The sequence below is a fragment of the Cebus imitator genome, unplaced genomic scaffold, assembly GCF_001604975.1.
Source record: "Cebus imitator isolate Cc_AM_T3 unplaced genomic scaffold, Cebus_imitator-1.0 Scaffold289, whole genome shotgun sequence".
NCBI classification, from domain to species: Eukaryota; Metazoa; Chordata; class Mammalia; order Primates; family Cebidae; genus Cebus; species Cebus imitator.
Window position 1 is genome coordinate 956,545 of NW_016107604.1, and position 12,161 is coordinate 968,705.

Sequence of the window (12,161 nt, forward strand, 5' to 3'; positions counted from 1 at the left end):
TTTTCCTTTCTGTGCCACAGTGGGCTATTTGAAAGGGAAAAATATTTTTAACATGTGGATTCTCTTACTACATTCTGCTACACTTCTGGACTATTGTGCTTTGACGTCGACATAATTCTAAGGGAGAAAAAAATTTTAATAGTTAACACTCCCCAAAAAGAGAGGGACTACAGCAGTTTTAGAAAACACTTACTTAATCATTTCAAAAAGCTTTGGATCTGAGACCTTGATATTTCGTGCCATATTCCAGGAAAGATGAACCATGGGTACTATTGACTTCACACTTTGCAATTTGTTCCATTCGTACCGTTCCACTGCCAATTTATACTGGCAGGCTAGGAAAAAAAAAACAGTTATAAAGCAACCCAAAGTACCAAAAGATATGAAGATAACCATTATCACCTGCTCAGGTGATATCTTCAACATTAATTCTGAAAACTGCCAAACACTATAAAAATAATTTTTATGCTTTATGATAATTACAGTAGTAATATTAGCGATCATATAAAGAGCGCTTCCTATGCCTATGTGCCAAGCATTGTGTTATTTTTATTTTTATCCGTTATCTCATTTACTTTTCACCATCACCTTATTAATTTCATTACTTGCATTATACAGATGAAGAAATCAAGAACCAGAGAGGTTAAATAACTTGCCCAAAGTTACAGGAGCCAGATCCTGCTCCTAATCCAGGTCTTTTTGGCTCTAAACTCCACATTCTTAACCTTAAGTGAATACTGCCTGAAGGCAGGCATAATTCAAACAGATTTTGAGATTACAGAGCTATTCATATGAAATACTAGGTTTTTTTTTTTTTATGTGAAAGAGTAATTTTTCTACTTTGTTTTCTCGCATAAGGACTTTTTTAAATAAAATAAACCGAGCACTCTAAATATTATTAATATATCCTTCATGTATATAAAGCCATAAACTTGTTATCTGCTAATATCTATGGTCTTAGATTTCCATTTGTTAACTTGAATTACATTTATTGTACTACAAATTATAATTCTATGCAAGGAGACATTCTTCTTACAACTTTTGGTGAGTTATATTTCAAAAAAAAAAAAAGAACAGACCTACTGGATATAATCCTTTATAAACTTTTTTTTTTAGCGTATTCTTTATAATACCTGTAAGTGGACCAACATTCCAAGCAATGTTGTTGCACCAGCCAATAGCCTGAACCCAATGAACAGTGCCTGCATTTATCCAGACCAAATCTCCAGGTCGCTGAATAAACCTATACACTGGAACGTTTGCCTCATAAAGATCTTCAAGGTTGGGCCACCAAGAACCCATTAGGAAATTCAAATTATTTCTGAAATAAAAAAAAAATAATGCAAATAATGGAAATAGATCAAGTACATTAAGAAGCCCCTAGTAAGACCGGAAGAAAAACATCACATTTTTTTTTTTTTAAATAAACACTTGTTCACTTTATTGAAACATAATTGCTCGTGCAAACAGATCTGCTGTATGTATGTAAACAGTGTGCAATTATGGTCGAGTACTAATACTAAATGACTAAGGATCAGTATTACTGTCTTTTTTTTTTTGAGACAAAGTCTTGCTCTGTCGCCCAGGCTGGAGTGCAGTGGCTCCATCTAGGCTCACTGTAATCTCAGCCTCCCAAGTAGCTGGGATTACAGGCGTCTGTCACCATGCCTGGCTAATTTTGTATCGTTAGTAGAGACGGGGTTTCACTATGTTGGCCAGGCTGGTCTCAAACTACTGACCTCAGGTGATCCGCCTGCTTCGGCCTCCCAAAGTGCTGATATTACAGGCATGAGCCACCATGCCTGGCCCAGTATTACCATCTTAAATTGATTTTTCAAAGACCCAAATGAAATCCAAAGCTACTTTCAAGTAATACATATATTAACTTTTAATAAAGACTATTTTTGACTGAAGCCTTCTCCCTGGAGCACCTAGAAATCCCTAAAAGGTAAATGGAAGGTGGAGTTGACATCAAGTCATTTAAATCCATAAACAGGAGCACTGTGACAATACAAGTACCAGGAACTTTCCTTAATTTCTGAGGAAAAGGACACAGAATGTCAATCTCTATACAGTTTTGATGATTACCTGATTAAAACTATGCAATTGAAAACAACTTTATCAAAAACAAACAATCACACAAATGCACAAATAATCATGACTACTACTACCAATATATTTTGGAAACATTCCATAGATCATATTATTAAGTTTTTATTTTAAGATCTAGGTTCTTATTCCCCACCATGATATGAAGTACTTTTTAAACTACACAGAAACTTTTTCCATAAAATAACTTTATAAAATTGAATTAACTACTTTAAATTTCATATTTTGGGGAAGGAAGAACTTAGAGAGTAAAAATGTTCCTTAAGATCTAAGAAATAATATCGATTTTATTTGTCTTGTGCTACAGTGCATGATAAAGTATACTTTACAATTGTTTTTACTGGTTTAAATTTTATTTTTTATCCAGAAAAAGGGTTGGCAAACTATGGCCCATGGGCCAAATTCAGCCCACTGCGTGTTTCTGTAAACAAAACTTATTAGAATACAGCTATGTCCATTCATTTGTTGTACTATCTCTCACTATGTCTCTGCTACAGTGGCACAGTTGTGACAGAGAGCATGTGACCTGCAAAGCCAAAAATATTTATCATCTGGCCCTTTATGGAAAAAAAACTGCCAAACTATGATCTAGAAGGAACCTTGGCCTCTCTTTCTTTCTCTTGAAAAATGCAAGGCTACTCTTTAAAGTTTAGACTAGAGTGCAAATGGTAGTCTAACTGCAAAAAGATAAGGATTGGCTTATTGTGTGTGACAAGGCCAAGCAGATACAGTCCAGAAAAAGTTGGCTATAAAGCAAAAAAAATGGCTATAAACAAAAATCCTAGGCTTATTTCATCCCTGTATTGCCATTACAAAATTACAGAAAACTTTTTATCCAAAAGCAAGTAATCCCAAATAAACCCCCAAAAAAACCAAGAAACAAAAAAAACAAACTTGCCAAAAAGTACGCATTGTTTTAATCATATATTCAAAAGAATGGTTATTTCAAGACAGGTATTATTTAAAGCCATAAAATAAATTAGAGACAGTATACAGTCACTATCAAAAACAATAATCTTTATGTGAAACAAAATTACAAGTGAAATGCTGAAGAAGCAAGTACTACTTTCACAACTGAGTTATTAAATTTACCTAACCCTTCCTACTAACTTGGTATTTTTATTATCCCCATGCTCAAGCTTTTCGGACATCATCTGCCTAGTCTAATTATCTTTTTTTTTCCCAAGACACCTCTCCATTTAGATAGGAAAGAAAACTATACCCTAAAAAATAGCCAATCCCTACTCAGAAACAATGAACAAGGATCACTATACTATAGCTCCAACAACATAGTATTAACTCAAAGTTTAAGAAATAAAAATCTTTCTATATAGCACAATGGAGATTTCCCATATGACAATGTTCTTTCACTGCTGCTACTAGACTGCTGGTACATAAAAGAAAGTATAGGTTAAAGTAGATTAGGTTATTTCATCAGTACATTAGAAACTTTAAAACTCCTTATCTTTGGCTTTCTTACAGTGAAAGAAACCAATATATGAATAGTGAAGACAATATAAGGTAATTATCTCTTGTTTGCATATAAGGAAACAATGAGTTAATATCCTTTTTTTGGTTTTCCAACTATGATACACTTCTTACTAAATACAAATATTTACAGCAAAGATTCTTAAACCAAAGCAAGAAATGAGAAATTAGTATGGGGCTGGGCACGGTGACTCACACCTGTAATCCTAGCACTTTGGGAGGCTGAGACGGGCGGATCATGAGGTCAGGAGTTCCAGACCAGCCGGGCCAACATGGTGAAACCTCGTCTCTATTAAAAATACAAAAATTAGCAGGGCATGGTAGCACACACCTGTAACCCCAGCTTGAACCTGGGAGGCAGAGGTTGCAGTGAGTCGATATTGCACAATTGCACTCCAGCCTGGGCAACAGAGAAAAACTCCATCTCAAAAAAATAAATAAGTAACTAAATAAAGAAGTTAGTATGTGGAATATATGTATAATTAGTTTTCAATGTAATCTCATATGTAAATGTTTTCTTTTTCCCTTTTATCTAATTGGGATGGGGGTATAACACCAAATGTGTATATAATTTTATCCTAATTTTCTAATGTTATTACTAAATGAAAATATCAGGTCCTTATATAAAGTATTTTTTAGAAAAGAAGAAATAAGGTTCTAGCTAGACAAATGATCAAATTGAAACCAATTAAAAAAAATTTCCAAAGTACTCTTTGATCGAAGACATAGAAATAAATAAAGGCTATTTCTGGGATGTTAAGGAAAGGAACTAGCCAAGTTCTTTCAACTAGAGAAAACAAAATCTAGGCTGGACGTGGTGGCTCATGCCTGTAATCCCAACATTGCAGGAGGTCCAGGCGGGTGGATCGCCTGAGCTCAGGAGTTTAAGAGCAGCCTGGGCAACACGGTGAAACCCCATCTCTATTAAAAAATAAAAAATACGTAATACATTTTGTACAATTTTTTCAAAGAAAAAATTGTCAGTTCGAACAAATTCTTCTTGGAATATACACATTTCAAATGAATAAGTATGCATCATTTTAAAAATTAAATAACTCAACTTTTCTATCTTCTAAATTCATGGGTACTACTATTCCATGAAGTGGTTTCATGGCATCTTTCCTAAAGTATTTCCAATAACACAAAATATGAGATTTGGAATCAAATCATTTAAAATGAATTCTTTGCCAAATATAAGTGAATACTGACAATTTATCCATTAGGATATCCAGCTTGGTAAGCTGTCCTTTACAATTACTGCTTTCTAATATATGTTTTAAGAAAATTTACTTTGGAAACCTACTTTTCACAGAAGTCATTCAGAACACCCCAGTAACCTTCAGGAACAACAAACCATTCACAGTCACCTGGGCCAATATTTATATTAACTGAACAGAAGTTGTTATTTTCTTGATGACCTGAAATGTGAAAAGAAAAAAAAATTGGAGCTCCAGTGGCACAATCGGTTAGCACACGGTACTTACACAGAGAAAAAAAATCACCATACTACAATTCTATAGAAAAATGGGTCTTGACAAACAAAACCTTACAAATGCTTAACAGAGAACACTCTAGTAGTATTTAGTTCTTCAGTTCTTCATTACTGTAGCATTTTTGTGTCAACTCCTAACTTAGAGTTTCTATGACAGGGAGTATAAATCATGGTTAAGAGATTGGGCTCTGGAGCCATGCTCCTTGGCTTAGTTATGAACCTGGGCAAGCTGGTAAACCATTCTGACTCAGTTTCCCTACATGTAAGAACAGATAATAACGATCTCTGTAAATTGTTGGGCTGTTTTGAAGATCGATAAACTAATGAATGCATATAACAGTGCCTAATACAGATGCTCCACGACTTACAGATGGGACTAAGTTGAAAAAGCATTTAATACTCTGATAAACCCACCATAAAGTCCAAAAATGGTAAGTTGAACCATTTCAAGTTGGGGACTGTCTATACACAGTAAGCAATAAATATTAGGTATTATAGATATCATTACCATTTTTTCCTTGTGAACTAATCTCCAGCAACAACGTGTTTACCCCATAATGAGGTACTGAAAATAATGTTTTTTGCCCAATATTTATATTAGTGTCCAATGACAGAGTAGAAAGCAGAACACAGTTCTTCCATCATTTGTTCCAGAACTCTTTGCACTTTATCTGACTATGGATAAAATATCACAGAATTGGGCTTCCAATGGTCTGAGGATAACAACTATAACAAGCAATAGTTCTAATCCTGGCTGTACATTAGAATCCTCTGGGGACCTCTGTTAAAATCCCACCCTCATGCCTGGATCTGAATCCTAGAGAATAATTAATTATAATACTTTAAAAAAAACTTCCAGGTGTGGTGGCTCAAGCCTTTAATCCCAGGACTTTGGGAGGCAGAGGGAAGGGTAACTTGAAGTCATTACATGAACCTCAAAACAAGCAGGCATGGTGGCATGTACTTGTAGTCCTAGCTACTTGGGAGGCAGGAGAATTGCTTGAGCCTAGGGGTTAAACAAGGTTACAGTGAGCTATGATCACATCACTGCACCCTAGTCTGGGTGATATAGCAAGACCCTGACTCCAAAAAAAAAAAAAAAAAAAAAAAAAAAAAAAAAAAAAAAAAAAAAAAAAAAAAAAAAAAAAAAAAAAAAAAAAAAAGGACCAGGAGAATAAAACGAGCAGACGGGATGGGAACCACTGACCCATATTACCCAGAAGCAAGCATAGCTCTATTTTGAAATAATTTTTAAGCACAATGCAGTAAGAATGTGAACAAAGTAGGAAGCAGTCTGGGTTTCAAACCATGGCTGCATCACGTAGCAAAGAGAAGCACCTGAGGGAGACTGGTGCAGCCCACAGTACATTGGTATAGCTGAACTGGTTATCGATAGTATCTCTTCTAACTGATCAGTGCTGTGGTTGTAGCAATTGTTAAATATTTTGAATATCACCCTGTGAAATTTCATGCCAATGCAAAGGAGCATGAAGAAGATGGTACTTTAGTACTGGACAGAAAATTTAAGTCTAAAAACAATGTAATTCATTTTACAAATAAAGAAAAAGACGTAAAGAAGAAATGTAACTTGCCAAAAGTGACAAACCTAATTAGTGGCAAAGTCTAGACTAGATATTAGAACGAGTCTAGTAATGTTTTCACATCATGAAGTTTTTTTTAAAACTGTGAGTTGTGATCCACTTAGAAATTTGCAATCTACACTTTATTGTTTAAATGAAACAATGGAATAGATTGGAAAACGTATTCTTCAATGAAACCACTGCTGTACACATACATGTGCATTAGGTTACAAATAAAATATACTATTTATTGTTACTGGGGTTAAAAAATAATTCAAAAACACCACACCCCCATCACTTTCTGTAACAGATGAGATCAACAATAGAGTCTTGAGGCCAAAAGAACTTATTTCCCAGTGCTGCTTCAATGACTCCTTTCCAGATTAAACTGTTATAATGTTTCTGAGCTATTACACCAAAAAAAATAATGAAAAGGGGAAAAAATCTTAATCAGAGCCTAGTTAAAAAGTACAATATTATAACAGGAACAACCCTTTCAGTTTTATTCATTATGAATGACAAGATTCCAGCTGTCTTTGCATGTTTCATATTTTGATTTTTGTTTTCAATTTTAACATGATATGTTAGTTCATACAAATTACCTGGTGTTCTGCTCCCTGGAACTTTCATGTATAGCTGAACTGTGTTCATGCCCAGTATGGTATGACCAACATGGCTTAGAAGATTTCCTGCTGATACTACACGCACAAAAGCAGGAAGTTTAGTCAGCTCGTGTAGCTGCAACTTCCACCTGCAATAAAGTAACACATCAAAAGTGAAACTCTGCTACAAATATCTGTGGAAGTTTATCATTTCTTCAAAACCCTTGTGTTCCAATCAGAAAAACAATTAAATCAATAAATATTTTACTTTTCCATAGGAAAATGCTTAAATTTTAAAATTTTTCCAAAGAAAATTTTCCAACAAAATAGGCATAAAAATTATTGACCAAGTAAATAAAAGGAAAAAAACCTTTCTATTTTTATAGTTATATGATTATATTTTATAAATACACTTTCATATAACTATTTCATATAATTAAAAATATAATTTTGTGATTATGTAATTAGCATATAGTCAGAATCTTGATGAAAAACTGTACAAAAGTTTTAAGTAAAAACAAAATTTGGCAGGGTGCAGTGGCTCACAACTGTAACCCCAACACCTTGGAAAGCTGAGGTGAAAGGATCCCTTGAGCCCAGGAGTTCAAGAAATGCCTCAGCAACACAGTGAGATTCCATCTCTATTTTTGGAAATAAACTTAAAATTTTTAATTGTAAAATGTAGCAAAAATTTAGCTTAAATTCATGTCAACTTAAAAAAAAATGACAAGAAATGAAACAGAAGAGGAAATTGTAGAGAATTTCCAATCTTGCTCAGGATAGCTCTTTGCATCAGTTCACAGAAATATGACTACAAAGACTTACTTTTTGTCATCGGATAGGTCAATATTGGTCCCAAACTTTATGGTTTTAAAGGGTCCTTTCCTCCTCCTCCCAGAACTTAAAAAAAGAGACACAATATTAGAAACATACCTTTTAAAAAGAAATACTAAGTGGATACTAAAAATGACTTACTTATCTGACGATGTAGATTCACTATCTGAGTGGTCTTTATGATGACTTCTTTTTTCATTTTCTTCCTATAGATTAAGCAAAAAGCAGTCTAGTTTAGTATTCTACAACTGGCAATCCTTTCCACCATACAACTGAAAAAAAGTTCGTATCTAGATTGAATAGTATTATTCATGTTTTGAAACTAAGTTTCGTGTTTTTATTTTTTAGAGACAGGGTTTGACTCCCATTGACCAGGCTGGAGTGCAGTGATACAATTCCAGCTCACTGCAACCTCTGCCTCCTGGACTCAAACGATTCTCCTGCCTCAGCCTCCTGAGTAGCTGGGATTACAGGTGTGCACGACCACGCCGAGCTATTTTTGTATTTTTGGTAGAGACGGGGTTTTGCCGTGTTGCCCGGGCTAGTCTCAAACTCCTGAGCTCAAGCCATCTACCCACCTCAGCCTCCGAAAGTGCTGGGATTACAGGTGTGAACCATCATGCCTGGCCTTGAAACTAAGTTTCTATAGGCCTCCTACACATGAAAATTTCTTCAAACACCACATTAAATAAATACCAAAGTCAAATCTCATTGGCATGGCATCCAATTTCCTTCACTAGCCACAAAGTTATACTACATATTCTCATACCTGTCCCATTTTCAAGAGGAGAGAAAACCTGAGGAAAGTTGAAAGGCCTAGGACATCTCATCTTGATTATAAATGATGTAAGGTAGCAGAGGTGTCTGCATGTGTCCATAGCTATATATGTATAAGGGTGGAAGGTAAGATACTTTTTATTCTATTTCCCCATAAAGATATTTACTTCATCAACCCATAAGTTTGTTCAGATTTTACTAAAAGCAAACTGAGGCTAGGTGTGGTGGCTCACGCCTGTAATCCCAGTACTTTGGGAGGCCGAAGTAGGTGGATCCCTTGAGGTCAGGAGTTAAAGATCAGCCTGGCCAACATGTTGAAAACCCATCTTTACTAAAAATGCAAAAAAGTTAGCTGGGCGTGGTGGCACGTGCCTGAAATCCCAGCTACTCAGAAGGCTGAGACAGAAGAATTGCTTGAACCTGAGAGGCGGAGGTTACCAAGATTATGCCACTGCACTCTAGCCTAGGTGACCGAGGGAGACTCTTGTCTCAAAATAAATTAAATAAATAAAATAAAAGCAAACTGCATAGCACTTATGAAGTCTTTTATATAACATAAAATGATGAGATGCATATAAAAATAATGTACCCTTTTAAAATCCAAAGTAAAATCATCTTTAAAATCCTAAAATAATCTTTAGGATGCAAATACTTACTCTCAATGATTCCTGGAATGAGGAGGCCTGGTACTGTGCATATTTAGCAATTGTAGTATGAGATCTATTACTTTCACAATGCCAGATTTTCCTTGTTCCAGTGGGATCCCAGTTTTCATCTGCTGGCTGCAACAACTGTGTCCTCACTTCTACCATATGTTCATTGTTAGCTTCCACCAAAGTTTTAGTAGAGAAAAGTCCCAGGTCTTAATAAACATAAATGTAGTTAAAAAATGAAAATTATCTTTGGGATAATATTTTAAGTGCTTTTTTGTTTTGTTTTGTTCTTTTAAAGAAGAAGGTAAAGTATTTTATGGCACTGTATCAGTTCCCATAAAAACCAACTAAGGCCTCTACACAACCTTAGCTATGTGCCAATTTTGCAGAACCATATGCTGAAGCCCTGAATCTAACTGCTATGTCATCTCATCCGAAAAGAATTAAGTGTGTAAAGACTGAAATTTCACTTATTTAATTTCTGCAGATGCCCGGAAATAGTTATGGGGCTATAGTATTTATTAGTAGCATCAAATTTCACCAACATTTTATAATCAAATTTTTTCTATTAACCTAAATCACAATTATGTAAATGGACCAAAATAACAGCTAAATTTAAAAACCATCACAAAATTGCCAGTAACCAATATCACCATCAATATTATTCATATCACGGATTAAAGAAGTGATACACACACTCTCTCTCTTTCTTAGTACTAAAAAAAATTTAAATAAAAATACAAAAAAAAGTTTCTGTCAGTGCTTGAAAAGTTAAAAAATAGCAAAGAAATAGACAAACTTTTTCCTTTTTTTATTTAAGGCTTACCTAACTTAAGAGCTCCAGCAAGGCCACGTATTACTGTAACAGGGTTGCTTGGATTTGTACAAAATTGATGCAATGGAGGAAAGAAAGCATCACGTTTATTTTCCAACTGTAAAATTAAAATATGTGGTTAGATCTCAGGAAAACAGAGCTTTTATTTAAATATTATGCTCCAAATTAATATTCTTTTTTTTTTTTAACAGTTTAAGACATTTTATGGGGTGATATTTCTATCTGACAGTATCTCATCACTATGACTTTTGAGTCTAGCTTCAGTTAGATAGTAACCACATACATTTCTCCTGTCCATTTTATCATGACTAAAATATGCAGAAGAAATGAAATTGAAATTAAACTTAAAAATCAAAGTGTTTTACATATTATTAAGTCTTGAAAAAAAGAAAATCCTGACACATGCTGAAACATGGACAACCTTGAGGACATTATGTTAAGTGAAATAAGCTAGTCACAAAAAGACAAATATTGTATAGTTCCATTTACATGAGGTATCTAGAGTAGTCAAAGTTAAAGAAAGAGAAAGTAGGATAGTAGTTGCCAGGGGCTGGGAGGAGGGAGAAATGGGGAGTTGTTCAATGTGTAGTTTCAGTTTGTCAAGACGAGAAAGTTCTGGAGATTTGTTGCACAACAATGTGAATATGCTTAACGGTACTGAACTGCACACACAGAAATGGTTAAGACGGTAAATTTTATGCTATGTGTCTTTTAAAAATTTCAATAAAAGAAGAAAATAAGAAAAAAAATGTCTAAACAAATATTATCAAAGAAAGCAGACTGAAGAGGACCCATAAAAGATAAAAACTTAATCTTGAATTTTTCTCCTGAGACCTCACTTTAAAAGCTTTTTTTACATGTCTATCCCAGTTCTTCCCTTACATAACAAGGGATAAATAACAACTGGTTGGAGGAAGAATTAATGTGATAATATTTGGCCTCTAGGGGGCAAAGGGGTTAAATCTATAAAACAAACTCTAGTATCATTTTATAGATTCAGTATCATTATACATACACTACCCTAACTTTATACTTACAAAAAATTTTAATTTGGGATAGAAGCAGGAAAATGAAAGGAAATAGGGTTGGAAGATCTATTTGGAAGAAACAGAAATAGGAATTGCTTTGACTGAACTCTTATCAACTTCCTATATGAGATTCCTATATTTCTATAAAGCAAAACTAATTCCTAGTTTTAAATATTTTAAATAACCCATTAAGTTTTTTAGTAACATATATCTACCATGACACATTCTCAAACATCTTTTATGAAGGCAGTATTTTTTTTAGGGGGTAGATACATAAAACAGAATGAATGTTAAGGTCCACATAACTAAGTAGAATGCAGATTTAAAACCCAGTTTACTCAAAAAAGTTATACTTTTAGGTAGTATTTTCCTAATACTGCTTAAAATTAGGGCAATAAAAAGTATTTCTCATGATTCTAATATCATCACAGTTAATAGCTGAGAAGGTCTTTTAAAAATGCTATTATAAAATATTTTTGAATATATCTTTTTTCCCCCCAAAAATATTTAACCTGCTGCCAATACTTGTAATGTTTCCTAAAGGGCATCCATATAAATTTAAAGAAAGATTTTATGAAAGACAGGTAGCAGCAAACACTGTTTTATTTCTAGTCAGTCAATTCAGACTCACGTAAATACTAGGTGTAGGTGGATTCAACTTGTCCTTTGGCAAGGGAGGGTATGGTGAAGATGGTGGTCTTGGAGGCGGACATTTATCCAACAAAATGCTACTGTTAGATAAGCCATTTTTACCTAGATTCCT

At 34.2% G+C, this 12,161-nt stretch overlaps 1 protein-coding gene across 1 annotated transcript in view; it reads right to left on the bottom strand.

Moving 5' to 3' along the window:
* Nucleotides 1–12,161, bottom strand: part of KDM6A (lysine demethylase 6A) — a 197,883-nt gene that overhangs the window by 20,753 nt on the left and 164,969 nt on the right. Inside the window, exons 15-23 of the mRNA XM_037729060.1 lie at nt 12,030–12,159; nt 10,362–10,467; nt 9,539–9,744; nt 8,247–8,311; nt 8,097–8,171; nt 7,272–7,420; nt 4,901–5,015; nt 1,134–1,321; nt 194–335 (exon numbers count right to left, since the gene is read on the bottom strand). Of these exons, the coding sequence (XP_037584988.1) occupies nt 194–335; nt 1,134–1,321; nt 4,901–5,015; nt 7,272–7,420; nt 8,097–8,171; nt 8,247–8,311; nt 9,539–9,744; nt 10,362–10,467; nt 12,030–12,159 (1,176 nt within the window). The remainder of the gene's footprint in view (nt 1–193; nt 336–1,133; nt 1,322–4,900; nt 5,016–7,271; nt 7,421–8,096; nt 8,172–8,246; nt 8,312–9,538; nt 9,745–10,361; nt 10,468–12,029; nt 12,160–12,161) is intronic.